Genomic DNA, 17,506 nt, shown 5'->3' on the forward strand with positions numbered 1-17,506 from the left:
CTTTTTGGTGGTTAATTGGAAACAACAGTTTCACAAGCTTTCCTGCCCAGGCTGGCTTTGAGCCACAATCTTCAATCTCAGCCTCCTGAGTACTTAGGATTATAAGCGTGCACCTGGCTTCAATACATATTTATTTCTGTGTCACATACCTGGACTAATGAGAACCTTCCCTTCAAGTAGCTGATTATCTGGAGAGAGAATCCCCAAATCCAGGACGCAGTGACATGCTGAAGTACTTTTAAGACTAATCTAGTCATAAGAACCGTAACTCCCTACAAGAGGTGGAGTCTCAGCTCAGATCTGCAAGATTTTGACTTGGCAAAAGTGGATGCAGATGGTGGATGGTCAGAATGATCTCCACAAACTCTGAGCAGCAGGCTGCAGGGCAGGGCGTGTGTCTCAGGTACAGTGATATAACACAGTGATAGCAGGCAAGCCACATGAAGGAAAGAAATGAAACTCTACGAAAGACTAAGTGTAGTGGAGGAGACTGGGGACCAAGAATCCATCTTTGAACCAGTCTACCTTGGTTTGAACCAGTTCCTAGCTATGTAAGCTTCGGCAAGTTATTTAACCACTTTGTGACTACTGCAAGATGGATCTGGAGGACAAGGTCACTTAGAACTCATTCATTTCCCACTTTCTCTCCATCCCTTCCTTTCCTCCTCTTTCCCCCTTTCTCTTGCATTACTGGGGGCACTCCTGGGGTTTGAACTCAGGGTCTTGCACTTACTAGACAGGCCCTCTACTGCTTGAGCCACACCTCCAGCATGTTCGCTTTCTGGACAATGTAGCGTGATCTCAGCATATGTGGCCCTGTGTTCATGAAGTTGCTTGCAAGGACACCCTCTGGCTTTGTCCCTCTGATGGTTTGTGCCTTCCAGCTGTCATCCTCAGTCTGCCATGATGCCCAGGGGTGGTCGTGTAGAGGGGTGTGGACAGAGTATCTCTGGCGGGTGGTCCAGAGCGGAAGATGGGAGGTGTAGGGAGATGGCTTTGGGCCAGAGGCAAGTTCCTCAAGTTGTCACATTCCAGTAAACTTGAGTTTGGCTTTCCAGTTATCATAGCAGTGTTATTTTTGAAATAAAGAGACTGGGACATCTTTGATTTAATAGTTTCACACTTTGACTTGTGAGTTTTAAACGTTTAGACAGATGGTGTGTAGATTTCCATCTGGACATCTCCCCTTGCCTGCAAATTTAGGAGTGGGCCTGGCTTGGAGTAGGCTGTAGGCCGGACTCAGAATAATGCTTGGTATCCACGATGTGTCCTCAAGAAACATTAGCCACAGTGATGCTAGGATTAGATAGAAGACAATGCTTTGGGAGACAACTAGCACGGTCTCTGTGGTGGTGAGGAACACCACTAAGGACAGTGATGGCCACAGGACACAGGGCAGGGCAAGGCAGGAGCGAGGGCCAGCCTGATGGCAAATTGCAAAATGTCTGCAGCTCTGGTGGGGGCAGGGAACTTGAGGGTGGTAGGAAAGAAACTTCGAGTGTCTTGTAGGCACAGGTGGGAGGCTTAGAACAGGATGAGATCAATTAGGGAGAAAAGAGAGAAAGATGAGAACCAAGAACAGAGCAGCTAGGAGCAATCCATTAAGAGGCCCATGCTGGGGGGGGGTGGGGGGTGGGAGGTGGGTGTCTGGAAAGGAGCAGACAGGGGGGCAATAATAAAATAAAGAGAAGTGTGAGGAGGAGTGAGCCACAATGGAGTTGGAGAAAGCGAGGACGGAAGACTCTCTGGGTTGACAATTAGGGGTTGCTGCCGACTTCAGCTAGAGTTATGGAGAGAACGAAAGGCTTGGGGTTGCTTATGAGTGGTGAACAGGAGAACAGCTAAGTAGATGCAGAAAACCAGCCCTTCTGGCACACAAAGGAAGTGAGCTATGTCTAGTAGCCACCTTGAGAAGGAAGTGGAGTTCAGGACCAGCTTTATTAGGTTGAGGTGGCTCAACCTCAAAAAGGTTTCAGAGGCTCTACCTCTGAAAGGTAGAGGGAATGAGCAGTGGAGAGAAGGGACTGGGGATACATCAGGAAGAGTGAGAAGTGGAGGAAGCTCCTACCGGAGACAGGAGCAAAGAAATCACTTGAGTGTTTCACCTGGAAGACAAATAACTGAAATCATGTATAGAGCTCAGCAAGGCCCAGCATTTACTGTGTGCCCATCACTGTTCTGGCACAGAGAATAAGAAAGAAATCCCACCAGACTGAGGTGGCTCCAACCTACTGAGGAGGTTGAGATTTGAGGCTTGTGGTTGGAGGTTAACCCTGGGCAGGAAAGTCTGGGAGGCGTTTCTCTCCAATTAACCACCAAAAGTTTGAAATGGAGCTGTGGCTCAAGTACTAGCCTTGAACAACAACAAGAACAACAAAAAGCTAGGGAAAGTGCCCAGACCCTGATCTGAAGCCCCAGTACCAGCACAAAAAAAGGAAATCTTAATTTATATGATGTAAGTTCTATAACATAAAACCAAAATAAAACAAAAACAAAAACCAAATAGGCCAGGGTTAGAAGAAGCAGGATTTGGACACAGAAGTACCTATGGGACAGAGCCTTTCAGATGGAACTTTGTCGTTCCCCCCCCCCCCCCAAGAGAAGACACAAACTAGCAGCCAGGACGGACCTTGGATGTGGCATTCAAATGCAGATGATCTTTTATGACTAAGTGAAGTGTGAGAGAAGAATTTACATGTTCAACAACAAGTTTTCATGATAAATGATTTGAGGAATGTCCTGAAGGCTTGCTGTGCTTATTGTACTCAACGCTTTAATAAAGCCAAGTGAATATCAGTAAGATTGATATCTGAACCTTCAATCCATTGAATAATCATTGTTCCTCTTCTCCCTCCACCAACCATTTCCACGGAGATCCAATCTAACTCAGCTAAATCTGTTTAAGTCTTAGGGCCCATCCATCTTAAATCATTAATTAAATGAAGGTTTGAAAGAAAGAAAAGCAAGGGAGGTATGTTCTGTCATCCTGAAAGACTAGTCTTAGGAACAGACTGAAAGACAGAACAGATCTCTCCTAAGTGGCAGAATAAAGGAGGGGAAATGCTAAATTCATAAGCAGGGTGCCCCGACCCGCAGGACGTCGAGGGCAGTGAACCTAAGCTAGAAGGAATGAAGGGACAAGAGACACGAAGAATGACAGCAAGACAAGGGTTCTGATCAAGCTGCAAATTTTTATTTTTCACACAGGGGTATTTATATGCTTGGAATAAGGAAGCTTTTTCATTGGCCGTTAAGGAAGCTTTTTCATTGGCCATTAAGGAAGCTTTTTCATTGGCCATAGCAGTGCAGGATGTTTACTTAGGGCAGGATGAGGGTGGGATTCTGTAAACTCAGCCTCAAGATGTTCCAGTGAGATAGTCAAGCCTATTATGTTGAGAGACTCAACTTTTGGCTCCCAACAGCAGGGATTCAAAGCAGAAAGGGGTCTTTGTTTTGTGCTGGTCCTAGGGCTTGAACTCAGAGCCTGGACTTTTTTCCTCAATGCTAGCACTTTGAGCCATAGCTACAATATAGCTTTTTTCTTCTTAGTTAGAGATAAGAGTTTCATAGCTTTCCTGGCCAATCAGGCTCTGAACCTTTGTTCCTCAGATCTGAATGGCTGGCGAATGGCTAGATCACACATGTTTGAAGCCATTGAATGGACACTTCTTATGACGTGCAAAGAATCCACTACGAGGCCAATTAGGGATCCACTAACCTCACCCATGTTCTTCTACGACATCCTATTACGGGTATTCCTTATTGAGCTAAACTTACGAAATCTGATTTTGCTAGTGGAAAAATAGTTTGTTGGGGAGAATACTCTTGTGAACAACTAACTTTCCAAAGGAGTGAATGAATTAGTATTTGTGCAAAAGCAAACTAAAATATCAGACGCAAATCTCAAAGATACCACACAATGAAAAGGCCTGAAATGAAAAACCATCTTTGTTTTCACACATTGGCTCCTTCAGTGCCTTCCCTTCCCCCTTACATCCACTTTATTTATTTATTTTTTAATATATATATTATTGTAAAGATACTGCACAAAGGGGTTACAGTTACATGAGTAAGGTAATGAGTACATTTCCTATCGAGCATTGTTACCCCCTATTTTGTTTTACCCCTACCATCCCTTCCCTTCCTCCCAACTCCCCCCCCCCCACCATTGAAGTTGCAAAGTTCGTTTTCAACATAATGTCTTATACATCTCATTGTTACAATGGGTCAACATATCCCTATTTAAGCATTTCTTACACCCACTTTTAAAGAAAAGAACACACACACTTTTTTTTTCTGGTCCTAGGGCTTAAACTCTGGGCTTGGGCACTGTCCTTGAGCTTTTTCGCTCAAGGCTAGCATGCTACCACTTGAGCCACAGCTCCAGTTGTGACTTTTTGGGATTAATTGGAGATAAGAGTCTCATGGACTTTCCTGCCCGAGCTGGCTTCAAACCATGATCCTCTGATCTCGGCCTCTTGAGTAACTAGGATTATAGGTGTGAGCCAATAGCGCCTGGTAAACCTATATTTTAAAGCAGTTTTTGCTTAGCAAATTGGAGCAAAGGGTACAATGATTTCCCAAACCAAAATTTGTTCTTCTCCTACAAGTTGATAGCTTTTCTGGCAACACATTGTACTGGAGTGGTCCATTTGCTCAGCTGGTAAAGTACCCAAACACGTATTCACTCAATTTCTAGTGTATGTTAGGGTTCACTCTGAGTGGTGTACCAACTATGGATGTGGATAGATTTATAATGATGATTATGTCTACAGAGTAAATTCAATTAAGCTGAACTCTGAACCTTCATCCTTTCTCCCCCACCCCAATTCCATGCTCCCCAGTTTTACCTTTCCCAGAAGACCATAGAGGTAGAATCATACAGTGCGTAGCCTTTTCCAGATTGACTTCTTTCACATAGAAATATGCATTTAAGTTTCCTCCACCTCTTTCAATGGTTTGATAGTTCATTTTTTTTATTTCTGAATAACATCCTATTGTTTTGATATACCACTGTCACCTACTTTAAATCTGACCATGTCATTTTTTTTAACCTCTCCTCAATTCTTTTTACTGCGGAAACACAAAGACAAATTCCAGAGAGAAGTCAGGTGATGAGGAAAAAAGAAAGCCCTGAGATTATTATTTAAATTAAGGCTTTCAGACTTTCTGTGGATAATTACCCTTGTCTCATTTTACAAGGGGGGGGGGGAAGATGAGTTTCAATTAGAATATAAAGTAGTCCTTCTAATGTGGGAATGAAGAGACTAGTCCTAGGTATTTGGGTTGTATTTATCTCTGAGAAAAGTCTAGCCTCCAGCATGCATCAGACTGAGATGAGAGAATCTGGGGAAGTGTAATAAGATTTCCTTCTAACGGGGAAGGGAAGGAAGGACAGGGAGGGAAGAAAAATGAGGCAGAGTAGAAAATAAGTTGGCTGAGAGGAGGAGAGAAAAGAGAGGGAGAAACTTGCTAAGCACAGGACTCTCCGAGCAAGGTATTTTTCTTCCCTTTACAAGTTGGGAGCTGTTGAATAATTCATGCCGAGCGTGGCAAGGCTGTCTCTTCCCTGTGTGATGTATAACGGAGCAGGAGAGAGTTCTGAGTGGGTTCCTCACATCAGCCACCACTCTTGGTGCTCTCCCCTGGAGCTCAGCCTCTGCAGCCTGGCATCTTTGCTGCCTGCCTGCCTGCCTGTCTGCCTGCCTGACTGCGTGCCCACCTGCCCGGGGCTTGCAGCCTGCTGGCACCTTACTTTCTCCAGTTCTGCTGCCAACTGAGAAGACTTCCCACAAGCGGCCGCTTCCTGCCTGGGACAGGTGTTTGGATGCTGTTTGGTAGAAGCTGGGCCTTTGCCCCTGGCACGGATCCCAAGCTGAGCGCGGAGTTTCTCCTGTTGCTTTCTGGACCACAGATACTGCTGCCCGAGAAGGTATTTCCCCCTCTGCTACTGTCACCAGCTAGAGACGAGCCCCAAAGCCAGCTCCCCTCCATTCTGACCCCCCTCGCATTCTTCTTTATTTTTTTCTTCTCCCAGCTAGGATAGGTCTCTTTGAAATGAACAACTCCAGCTGATAATATACTCTACTATACTGTGTGTGTGCGTGCGTGTGTGTGTGTGTGTGTGTGTGTGTGTGTATGGGGGATGGGAAGAGGGGACTGCTCTTGATTTGGCCTTTGGTCCTGGGACTTACCTGGAGCTGCTGTATGTGCAAGGCAGCTTCCCGCCCCCCCCTCCCCGGCACGGGAGACATTTCCCAGGCAGGCATCTTGTCATCTGCCACCCCCATTCTCCTCGATCTCCCCCCTCCCCTCCACTCCCTGAGCCCATTATTCTGCTTCAGCCTCCGGTGGGTGGCAGAGGGCCTCCAAGGATGTCTCTGCCCTTCTCTCGGCAGGCAACCAAGTGTCACGATGGGCCGACGCTAGGGCTGGAGGGGTGAAGAGTTGGCCAGAATGACCAACTCCTCGTCCCCATCCTCCTCCACCACCGGGGGGTCGCTGCTGCTGCTGTGCGAGGAAGAGGAGCCGTGGGCGGGCCGGCGCATCCCGGTGTCGCTCCTGTACTCGGGTCTGGCCATCGGGGGCACGCTGGCCAACGGCATGGTCATCTATCTCGTGTCGTCCTTCCGAAAGCTGCAGACCACCAGCAACGCCTTCATCGTGAACGGCTGCGCGGCCGATCTCAGCGTGTGCGCCCTGTGGATGCCCCAGGAGGCCGTCCTGGGGCTCCTGCCCGCGGGCTCCGTGGAGCCCCCCGCGGACTGGGACGGCGCCGGGGGCAGCTATCGGCTGCTCCGGGGTGGGTTGCTGGGCCTGGGGCTCACGGTGTCCCTCCTGTCCCACTGCCTGGTGGCTCTGAACCGCTACCTCCTCATCACCAGGGCGCCGGCCACCTACCAGGTGCTGTACCAGCGGCGCCACACGGCGGGCATGCTGGCGATGTCCTGGGCGCTCGCCCTGGGTCTGGTGCTGTTGCTGCCGCCTTGGGCCCCGCGGCCGGGGGCCTCGCCGCCGCAGATCCACTACCCGGCGCTGCTGGCGGCGGGCGCGCTGCTGGCGCAGACGGCGCTGCTGCTCCACTGCTACCTGGGCATCGTGCGCCGCGTGCGCGTCAGCGTCAAGCGGGTCAGCGTGCTCAACTTCCACCTGCTGCACCAGCTGCCCGGCTGCGCCGCCGCCGCCGCCGCCTTCCCCGCCGGGCCCGCGGGCCCCGCCGGCCCGGGCGGCGCCGCCGCGCAGCCGCAGCCTCTGCCCCCCGCGCTGCAGCCGCGCCGGGCGCAGCGGCGGCTCAGCGGGCTGTCGGTGCTGCTGCTCTGCTGCGTCTTCCTGCTGGCCACGCAGCCGCTCGTCTGGGTCAGCCTGGCCAGCGGCTTCTCGCTGCCCGTGCCCTGGGGCGTGCAGGCGGCCAGCTGGCTCCTGTGCTGCGCGCTGTCCGCGCTCAACCCGCTGCTTTACACCTGGAGGAACGAGGAGTTCCGGCGCTCCGTGCGCTCCGTCCTGCCGGGCGTCGGGGATGCGGCCGCCGCCGCCGCCGCCGCCGCCACCGCCATGCCAGCCATGTCCCAGGCCCAGCTGGGCACCCGGGCCGCGGGCCAGCACTGGTGACCCGGCCGGCTGGCCGACGGCCCATGATCCCCCTTGTACGGTCTCCCCCTGATTCCCTCCATCCCTCCCCACCCCAAACCCGGCAAAGACTCCTGGAAGCCCAACAAACCCCCACCCTTCACCCCCTCCCCATCCATCGCCCCAGGGCAACACCTGAACCCAGGTCTTCCCTCCAGTGGGGTCATGGTGTCTGGCCACCTGGGGTGTTATTTATCCTTCTGTGTCTCTGTGTTAGAGAATCCTCAAGTCAAAACTCTGCACAACTTGCCATTAAAAAAAAAAAAAAAGAACCAACCAGGTAATAATTTTCCAGACAGTTTTGTGTTTAAAAGAGAGATTTCAGGAGAATCTAACCCTTCCCACTTTTCATCGTCTTACCTAGGAAGCTCCTGGAGTGTGCAGGAACGAAAGGAAATACTACTGGGGAAGGAAGAATAGGCAGAGAGGATCTTTTGGTAGATGAAATCTTGGTCTCTTAATCTGGAAGACTGAAGCCGCAGATGTGTACAGAGGTGTGTAAAATGCCACGAAAGATCTCAAGCCCCTTATTCTTAAAGTGTTTTCTTTCTTTCTTTCTTTTTAAAAAATAGAGCCAAGTCCTTTTTGAATGAGATAGAATCTTAGCCAGTGGGAAAACAAACCACACTTCCTCTTTTACACTCCTTTTTCTTCACATCTCCTAAGATGGATTGCATTTCCAGCACGGAGTGCTACAGTGTGAACCAATTCTAGTTTGTTCATTGATGGTCTGGAGCCAGAAACGGAATTGGGAAAACAAGAGGATTTTCTTATTTTAGGTACCACGTTCACATTCTTCTAAAGCATGCACGTTTGTGGCTGCCTTCATTTTGTAACCAACTGATTTGCCTTAAGACTGTGGTTGCAAGCTTTGAACATTCTGTACTATAAATGGTTGTTAGGGAGAATAAGTCCTTCTGTTTTCTCTTTAAAATATCTCCATGCACATGATATAACGAGACACTAACAACGCCATAGCTGCATAGCTAATAGTAGCTGCCGTTGCATGCTCTTAGATGCTAGAACTTAATGGGCATGTGGTATCCTAAAGCAATACCCATCAGACAAGGACATTTGACTTCTTTCCGATGCTAAAAGAACTGGCCTTCAATCATTTGAAAAGAGACACAGAAATACCTCTGGCTAGCTAGAGATCTTCTCGTTTTGACCTCATGTATGAGAAAACTTCTGATTGGGACTTTATGTTCCAATTAGGGAACTGTAGTCAAAATGGAACAATAATACACTTTGACTCTGCAAAGCTACCTGTGCTCTTTCAGGGTTTAAACAAATCACTCATTAGGAAGGAACACTGTTTTGTGTAAATTCATAGATATTGATGTTTAACATTAATCTCATGTCTGTTAAAGGCAGTGATATATATGTAACTATATATAACTATATATAATATACATATATATGAGTTCAACTGGGACTCTTCTGAAATGTATTATTTTGAAGCTTATCACTTCTATCTTTGCCACTAAATTTATTTAGAGACATTTGATATGCAACACCATGTAAAATAACCTTATACAATTAAAATGGGAAGGAAGTAATATTAATCATTTACCAGACTGCTAATGACATCAAATCTGGGGCCTACAGTCAAGATGAACTGTACCATCCAGGAACAGGACAGCTGGTTTAGTGACACTCCTGGACATTTGAAGCCAGGATACCAGGAACATTTGTGAACTTGAATACTTATGGGAAACTTTGATCTGTTTGTAGTAAAAGAAAATAAATATGTTTGTCACCGATACAAATCATGTCGTTTTATTGATCTATCCTCTTTATGCATGCATCATTTCTCTCTTACTAAAATTTTGTGTTCCCATTTTCCTTGATTCAGAATGTTTAATTAAAGCTCAACTGCTATGCTTTCCCCCCCCCTCTGTTTTTTTTTTCTGTCTCTTCTGCCTCTGTTTCTCATTTTCCATCACTGTGAGGACACAGAGACAGAGTCTATGGTATTTCCAGGCACTAGAAAGGACACTAGTAACTTCTCTTGGCTGGCTCTAATTTAATGTTTAGTGTCGTAAATGGTTTCTGCTTTATATGTTAAGGTCCACACATCAGCAGCTAAAAAATTAGGCATAGCTGGATTCAGTTAATGGCTCACACCTATAATCCCAGCAACTCAGATGGCTGAGATCTGAGGACTGAGGTTTGAAGACAAGTGGGACAGGCAAATTGGAGAAACTATCATCTATAATTAACCAGCAAAAAGATGGATGTAGAGGTGGGTTCAACTGGTAGAGCACCAGTCTTGAGTGAACAAGGGTGAAGTCCAGCATGTAAACTCAGTCTCAGTCCTTGGTGTGCATGCACACACGTGCTCACGTGTGCATGCGCCCGCGCGCGCACACACACACAGCATAATTTCCTTTCTGAAAGTGTTGGGAAATTGGTTGTAACGATAGAGCTGAAGATTTTCCTTTTTGAGAGATGGGGTTAGGGACCACTTTTCTAGATTTGTCAATAGATGTTTTAATTGGGCCTCTATTGGTAGTTCTCACCTGAGCGATGCAAACAATTTCCCTTTCTGTTCTATAATTTGCCACACATACAAATGGCTTTGCCTTTGTTTCTGGTTAGTGCCCAGAACCATCTGCTGGCTCCATGCCATGTGGGAGACCTACTTTAGATTAATTTACTAGTAATTAACTCCACGGGACTGATTCACTTTTAATCTCAAAGTAGCAATAATGTGTCTAAAAATGCATTCCTAGGGCAGGCACTAACGGTTGAAGTCACGGCGTAGACAAATTAAGTTAATGGAGATTGTGTTCTTATTTAAATGAAACCACATATTATCCACTCAGGAATTAAAAAAAAAACAATTGCTATTGTAGGCTGCTGTAATTTTCTTTATCTACTTTTTGTTTCCCTTTAGGTACATTTCTGTTAAGACATACAGTACCGCTTTCCTTCTCCGGGAATTTTAATGGCAAAATTCTAGGAAGCATTAAGCTTTTTTCTCAGTCAGTATCATGCAAAGAATAGAAGAACTCACAGCTGGTCTTTCCTTTAAATAGGATAGGGAGAGTTCAGGTCAAATCTCTTAGGATTGGGAACAAGGGGTTTTGCAATGGGGTGTTGTTCTCTTTAGGGGGACTTTGTGGGAAGGGGAGTGGAAAGGAGGAAGGAGAGAAGAACCAAATGCCTATCTTAGTACTCTAATGGCTTGAACTCAGAGCTTTGCTCTCTCCTTTCAGCTTTTTTGCTCAAGGCTGGCACTGTACTATTTGAGTCATATCTCTACTTCCAGCTTTTTGTTGGCTACTTGGAGATAAGAGTCCCTTGAATTTGTTTGCCTGAACTGGTTTCAAACCTTGATCTTCAGATCTCAGCCTCCTGAGTAGTTAAGATTACAGCCATAAGCCTCCAGTGCTTGGTGTGAGGGAGAAAATTCTCAAAGCTGTCTGCTCACTGATGGAACAGATGCAGGGCCGCCATATTCTGATGGCCATTGTGCTGGTTGACTCCAGTATTTCAAGGTCACCTTTATAGTGCCTGGGATCTTTAGCAGTCTTAACCGGTGACTTGACAGAGGCCATGAACAGCCTATTTTTAAAGTAAAGAACCTGCAGAGAAATTATGGTTGAGGCCTGGGTTGTAGAGCTAGAGTAGAGTGGGGACTTGGAGGGACCTTTGCTCCTAATCTACATTTTCATGTCTCCAGAGACCTCACAGGGATGCCTGTCACCCAGCCCACAGGCCTAATCTCTGGCTCCCTTCCTCTCCCTCTGCCAGACACCTGCCCACCTCTAAGATCTAGTGGAGAGTGCACACGGGTCATTTCATGTCCTGAAAGTGGTCTTCAGCTATCTGGGCAGAGATTTCCTGGGTTCCAGGCCCCAGTGCCTACAGAGGGAAGGTTGGTCTCTAGGTTGACATGTTTCATTGGGATTACTTTTCTTGTGGCACAGGTGGCCTGGGGAGAGTGGAAACAGGCCCTTTAAAACACGAGACCCCCGTGGGGGCCTCGGTTTCTCTTAGAGGCCCCGTCTTGATACCCTCTCTTGGCCTGTGTACTCACAGATACTGTGAACAGATCTGTAAACAGATTCTGTACACAGATGCCCACACAGGCTTCTCCTGCTGCCTAACTGGCCTGGGCCAGTGCAGCAGGTGTGGAGGCTGGTAATAAGGCAAGAGGAAGAGTATGGATGAGGCAGGCTGGATTTTGATGGGTCCAGGGAGATGTGTTGCATAGATCTTTCTACTTCTGTGCATATTTGAAGTTTTCATAGTCATTTTTTTTTGGGGGGGGGAAGTGAAACCAAACCTCAAATCAAAAAGAACCCCTCTGTACAGTATTTTCACAATAAAAATTTTAAAAAAAAGAAAAGAAAAAGAATGACTGAAAGAAGAAAGAAGGAAAGAAAAACACAGCAAGCAGGAAAGCAAGAAAGATAAAAAGCCAGGCATTGATGGCTCAAGCCTGAAATCCTAGCTGATTAGGAGGCTAAATTCTAGAGGATCATGGTTCCAAGCTAGCTTAGGGAACACAAAAGTCTAAGAGACTCCATCCTAATAGAAGAAGCTGGGTGTGGTGGTGAGCACATGTCATTCTAGCTACAATGAAAGTGTAAAATAGGTGAACTGCTTTCAGGCACAGACTTGGAAAGAAGAGAGACTGTATCCCCCAAGGGTTGGAGGTATGGCTAATAGTAGAGTACCTGCCTAACAAGTTCACACCCCTCCTAGTACTGCCTACCCCCAAATAAAAAGAAGGCGGCAAGGAAGAAATGATAAAGAGAGGAAGAAAAGGCACCCCCAACAGTTAAACGGAGAAGTTGGAGTTTAAACCTTTGTCTGACTCCAGAATTCAAGGCTGTAACTACCACAAGGTAGGAAAATCAGAATTTTTCAGTTTGGTGTGAAAATTCCTTTACAGTGGTGGCCGTTTTCTACTTTTCCAATTCTCCCTGCCTGCTAAGTCCAGGCCCAAAGCCTAATTGATATGAGCATTGGCCCATGCTCTCAAAGCCTTGGCTCATTGAAGCCCCTTCCTTGGGGGAGTTCTAGCCCCCATGCCTCCTTCTAGGGAAGCTCGTTCAGGTATTGTCTGCTCCTCAGGCCTCCCCAACCCCCACCCACCCCAGCCATGAGCTCTGCCTCACAGAATTCCTGGATCACTCTGTTCTTTCTGCACATTCTTATGTCTTCCTTCCTTCCTTCCTTCCTTCCTTCCTTCCTTCCTTCCTTCCTTCCTTCCTTCATATATATATATATATATATTATAAAAGTGATGTACAGAGGGATTACAGTTATGTAAATCAGGTAATTAATGAGTACATTTCTTTTTGAACAATGTCACCCCTTCCTTAGCTCGCTCCTTATTCTTATTTCTTTTTTATTTTATTTTATTTTATTTTATTTTATTTTGAGAACATACTGTACAGAGGGGCTACAATTACATGGGCAGGATAATGCATACATTTCTTACCAAGCATTGCAGCCTCCTCCTTTGTTTACCCTTCACCTCCCTTCCCAGCCCCCCCTCCCCCCACCCAATTATACCCCCCTCCCCCCCCACACACCGACATTGTAAAGTTGGTTTTGACATGACATTTTGTACTTCTCATTGTTGCAACAGGTCCACCTGAATCCTTAAACGACTTGTTTGTCCCCATCTCCTCCACATGTTATACTGACATCAAATATAGTGAAAGCGGGGGTTACACTGTGGGGGAGGGACATACAAAGCAACAAAGAAATAATCTTATAAATGCGTTAGAAACACATGCATGAAAGAAACGAAAACATTAAAATACATATTTAAGGGTTCATTTTCCTAACACCTTATTCTTATTTCTTAATGTATGTGTGTCCTGTCTTCAAAACGAGGCAGGAAAACACTTTTATTTGTTTGGAATTTTTTTGGAAGGAGAGTTGTTGCTTCCCTGACCCCACCCCATTATCTTTTTAAGCAGGGAAAATAGTTTTCTTTAAAAAATATCTTTTCTTTATCTGTAACCATTTGCTATGTATTTAACATATATTTGTAGTTGATGACAGATTCTTTTTACTCGAGCTTGAACTCAAGGCCTTTAGCTTTTTCACTCAAGGCTAGTGTGCTACCATTGGAGTCACAGCTCCACGTTTGGGCTTTTTTTTGCTGGTTTAGTGCAGAGATAAGAGTCTCATAAACTTTCCTGCCCAGGCTGGCTTTGAACCATGATCCTCACATATCAGCGCCCCCTGAGTAGCTAGGATTACAGGTGCGAGCCACCAGCTCCCAGCTAGCAAAGGCTTTATGAGCTCTCTGAGCTAGCAAAGAGATTAAAGAAGAAATGCTTTTTATCTTAAATAAAACTTTTTTTCATAATTTTTTTCAATTTCACTTTATTCTGAAAAAATGAACAGATCTCATTTGCAGAGATGAAAATCTGAAAGCATTAAGGAATGGTAATTTGCTAATACTAAAAATAGACCCTATCTTATGCATTTCCATCCATCTGCAAGGCAAGACACCTTGTCAGAACCTTCCCATGCTGTTGGTTACAGGTTTTGCTGCAAGATGAAAGCACTTTGTCTTTATCAGACTTTCCCCCAGACAGAAGGTGGCATAAGGACTATGGTTTTGTTCTGTGGTGCAAGCCAACCCCTCACATACCTGAGCACTCAAACAATCACGGTCTTTGCCTGTGCAGTCTTAGGTATGCTAGAGGAGCAAAATGTAATTATACACATTATTCTTTCATTACCATTGGGATAAAGACTAAAAGGCAAAAGCATGAAATATTATGAACATTTATAAAAGGGAATATTAAATTGGTTTAAACTGCCAGAAAAACCTTTCTAAGTGTTAAAAATAAAACTAGATTACATTAGAAAATTTAATTTTTTTCTTGTACCATAAGAGAAAAATATAGATTGTGATCCAGGAGATCTGAAATAAAATATGGTAAGAAGCTCAGATTCACGTCATTCCTGGAAGAGCTTCTAAAACGAGAGTGAAGATGTCATTGAACCTTTACAATGACTACTATTACAACCAGGTGTCAGGGGATTGATTGAAAGTAATGATCTTGTGCCTGGCGAATGTCCATAATCCTAACTACTCAGGAGACTGAAATCTGAGGATGGAAGTTGGAAGCCAGCCTGGGCAGGAAATCTGTGTGATTTTTATCTTCAATTAACCAGCAAAAAGCTGGAAGTAAAACTGTGGCTCAAGTGGTAGAGCACCAGCTTTGAGTGAAAAAGCTAAGGTCTCCAAGCCCTAATACTGGCATTTGTGCACCAGTGTGTGCATACATGCACGTGCGCACACGCATGCACACACACACATAAGGAAGAAGAATAAGATGGAAGAAGAATAAGGAGAAGGAGGAGGTGAAGGAGGAAGAGGAGGAGGAGGAGGAGGAGGAGGAGGAGGAGGAAGAGGAGGAGGGAGTGATTTTATACTATTTTTGAAAGGCAGCAAGTCAAAATTCACACATTGTTTTTCACAGCACAACTACTATGAGTCAGCACAGTTACAGTTTATCATTGGCTGATTTACAAGTTCAAGTAAGGGTAAATAATTCCACAGGCTGAGCTGAAAATGGATGAAATATGCTTTTCAATAATTCACGTTGGATTGTAGTAATATACCTACTTTGGTGTTTTCTTTTGGAATTTTTACTGTAGGAGCCATTAACATAGGTGATCAGTTCTGGATTCATTGATGAAAAGTTGGCAATAGGAAGGTTACAATAGGAATAGTAAATCTAACAGGAGTACCAATTGGGAAATGAGGCTCACACAATTTTGAATCTCCCTTTTGCCTTTAGTTATTTTGCAAATAACTTGTATTTGTAACTGGGACAATTTGAACGGTTATCCTCTTTGTTATTTTTCTTGTGTGGTGGAGGTACATTACTATATCCAACTTGCTTTTGTTGAGATTAGGGTCTTTGAAGTTGTTGCCCACTCTGGCTTTAAACTTTGATCCTCTCTAGTAGCTAGGATTACAGGTATGAGCTGCTGTACCCAGCTTCCAAATATGTACTAAAGAAAACATTGGCTGAATTAACTTTACAGAGATATCTTTTAATAGGCACACAGGTATATCTGTAAAACACATAAGAATTGTTTGGATAAAGGGTCAAAAGCATTTGTAATTTAGATAAATATTTCTGAATAGCCAGCAATGTGAGACAATTTATCTACTTATAACAATAATGAAATGTATAGTCACTCTTCAATAGCTGATATCTTAAGGCTATTTGTTTCGCTTTTTCTCTCCCCCCCCCACAAATTGAATCTTTTACACATTTTAAATTTGAGGTGGCTGTTCAATTTCTTCTTCCTTTTCTGTCAAAATGGTCCTTTTCTGTATTATGATATATATGTATAATATATGTATGATATATAGGTATGATATATAGATGTATACATATATGCATGAACCTGAGTGTACTTAAGCCTTGTCCACATGGAGGCACTGGATTGGAACATTCTGGAATGTTGTCGAAAGAGCAGTGGGAACCTGTGCTCAGTGGTGTGTTGGAAAGGTATCCTGACAGCTGGCTATTCCATAGGAATATCCCCAGACAACCCAAGTACATTGAATTCACTACAGGAGGATCAAAAAAGAGATGTGCTCACCATCTACCAAGGTAGAAAAAAAGGAGGACAACTTTCCTACAGAAAAGTAACATTCACTTGAAACAATGTTATCCTGAAACAGCTAAACTATGGTAACCTGGTTTGCACTGTACTTCCTTTGGACTGCAATAAGATGATACTCCATAGAAAATTCATCAAAGAAACATTGCAAAAACCAGTGAAAATTCTGTTAAATAAAAAAATTCTGTTAAATACAGAAAAATATCAAATTTGGGAAGATATACATATATATATGTACACACACACACACACACACACACACACACACACACACACACATTTTTACCACCACCACCCCACCAAAGGAAAACAAGCAAAAGTGAGAAGATCCAACAAGGTGCTTTCACCATGTTTCTCCTGAGGCATATTTCTGACCTCAGGGATTGCGCAATGATATTTCAAGAGAATGAATAAACATGAGATTGCATCAGATAAGAGTAAGCCACTGAAGAATCTCTTTTCTATGGTGTACATTCTAGTGAAGCATTATCAGATTTAACTTTGGAAAGAGATTGTTAAAACTTAAAAAATTGACTTTTTTTGTATTTTCTGAACGTGGAGACTTCCTGAGAATCTTTCTACTTGCAACTGGAATTTTGGTAATTGTATTTTGCTTTTTTTTGGAGGCAGGCGGGGGTGGGGGGCAGGTACTGGGGCCTAAACTTGGGACCTGGGCTCTGTCCTTTCACTTAGCATTTTCTTTCTTTTTTTTCTCTCTTTTTTTTTTTTTTAAATTGTGAAGATCCCATACGGGGGGGTTACAATTACATGGGCAAGGTAATGAGTGCATTTCTTTGTTGTTGTTGTTTTTTGTTTTCTGTTTTGGAGGAAGGACAGTTTTATTATTTTCAGGTACAGAGAAATCAACATTGCACACTTAGCCCAGCTTCGTGGCCAGCTCCTTAGCCTTTGCCTTTTCCAGCTTGGCAATTTGAGCCACAGATTTTGGACCCAGGTCATTGCCTCCCCAGTGGCGGCGGATCTCATCATATCTGTCATTGTAGTTGGTCCTGATAGCCCCCAGCAGCTTCGCCAGAGATCCCTGAGTTAACCTGAGTGAAGGCAATGATAGTGCATGTTTTCCTTGTTTTCCTGTGGACAAGGCGCCCCAGCCTGGCCTTCCCCTTAATGATGCAGTACGGAACACCCATCTTGCGCACAGGGCAGGCAGGAATACAACTAGCTGGAAGAAAGCATCGCAGCTGGAGTGTCTGCCCTCACCCACAGCAGCATCTCATAGGTCAGCTTGCTGGCA

The 17,506-nt window shown here is 44.9% G+C and overlaps 1 protein-coding gene across 1 annotated transcript; it reads left to right on the top strand.

The window, feature by feature from the left end:
- Positions 1-5,434: 5,434 nt before the first annotated feature.
- On the top strand, positions 5,435-9,380 carry Gpr88 (G protein-coupled receptor 88). The gene is made up of 2 exons (XM_070007824.1): positions 5,435-5,932; positions 6,399-9,380. Exon 2 carries the CDS (start codon positions 6,457-6,459, stop codon positions 7,606-7,608), a length of 1,152 nt encoding a protein of 383 aa, XP_069863925.1. The 5' UTR covers positions 5,435-5,932; positions 6,399-6,456; the 3' UTR covers positions 7,609-9,380.
- The last annotated feature ends 8,126 nt before the right edge of the window (positions 9,381-17,506 follow it).

Source organism: Dipodomys merriami, unplaced genomic scaffold (genome assembly GCF_024711535.1).
Source record: "Dipodomys merriami isolate MVZ:Mamm:240054 unplaced genomic scaffold, mDipMer1.0.p SCAF_7, whole genome shotgun sequence".
In the NCBI taxonomy this organism is placed as follows: domain Eukaryota; kingdom Metazoa; phylum Chordata; class Mammalia; order Rodentia; family Heteromyidae; genus Dipodomys; species Dipodomys merriami.

Bases quoted from the DNA above. Each gene is read 5' to 3' on its own strand.
- Gpr88 (XM_070007824.1), top strand. From the start codon at position 6,457: ATGACCAACTCCTCGTCCCCATCCTCCTCCACCACCGGGGGGTCGCTG.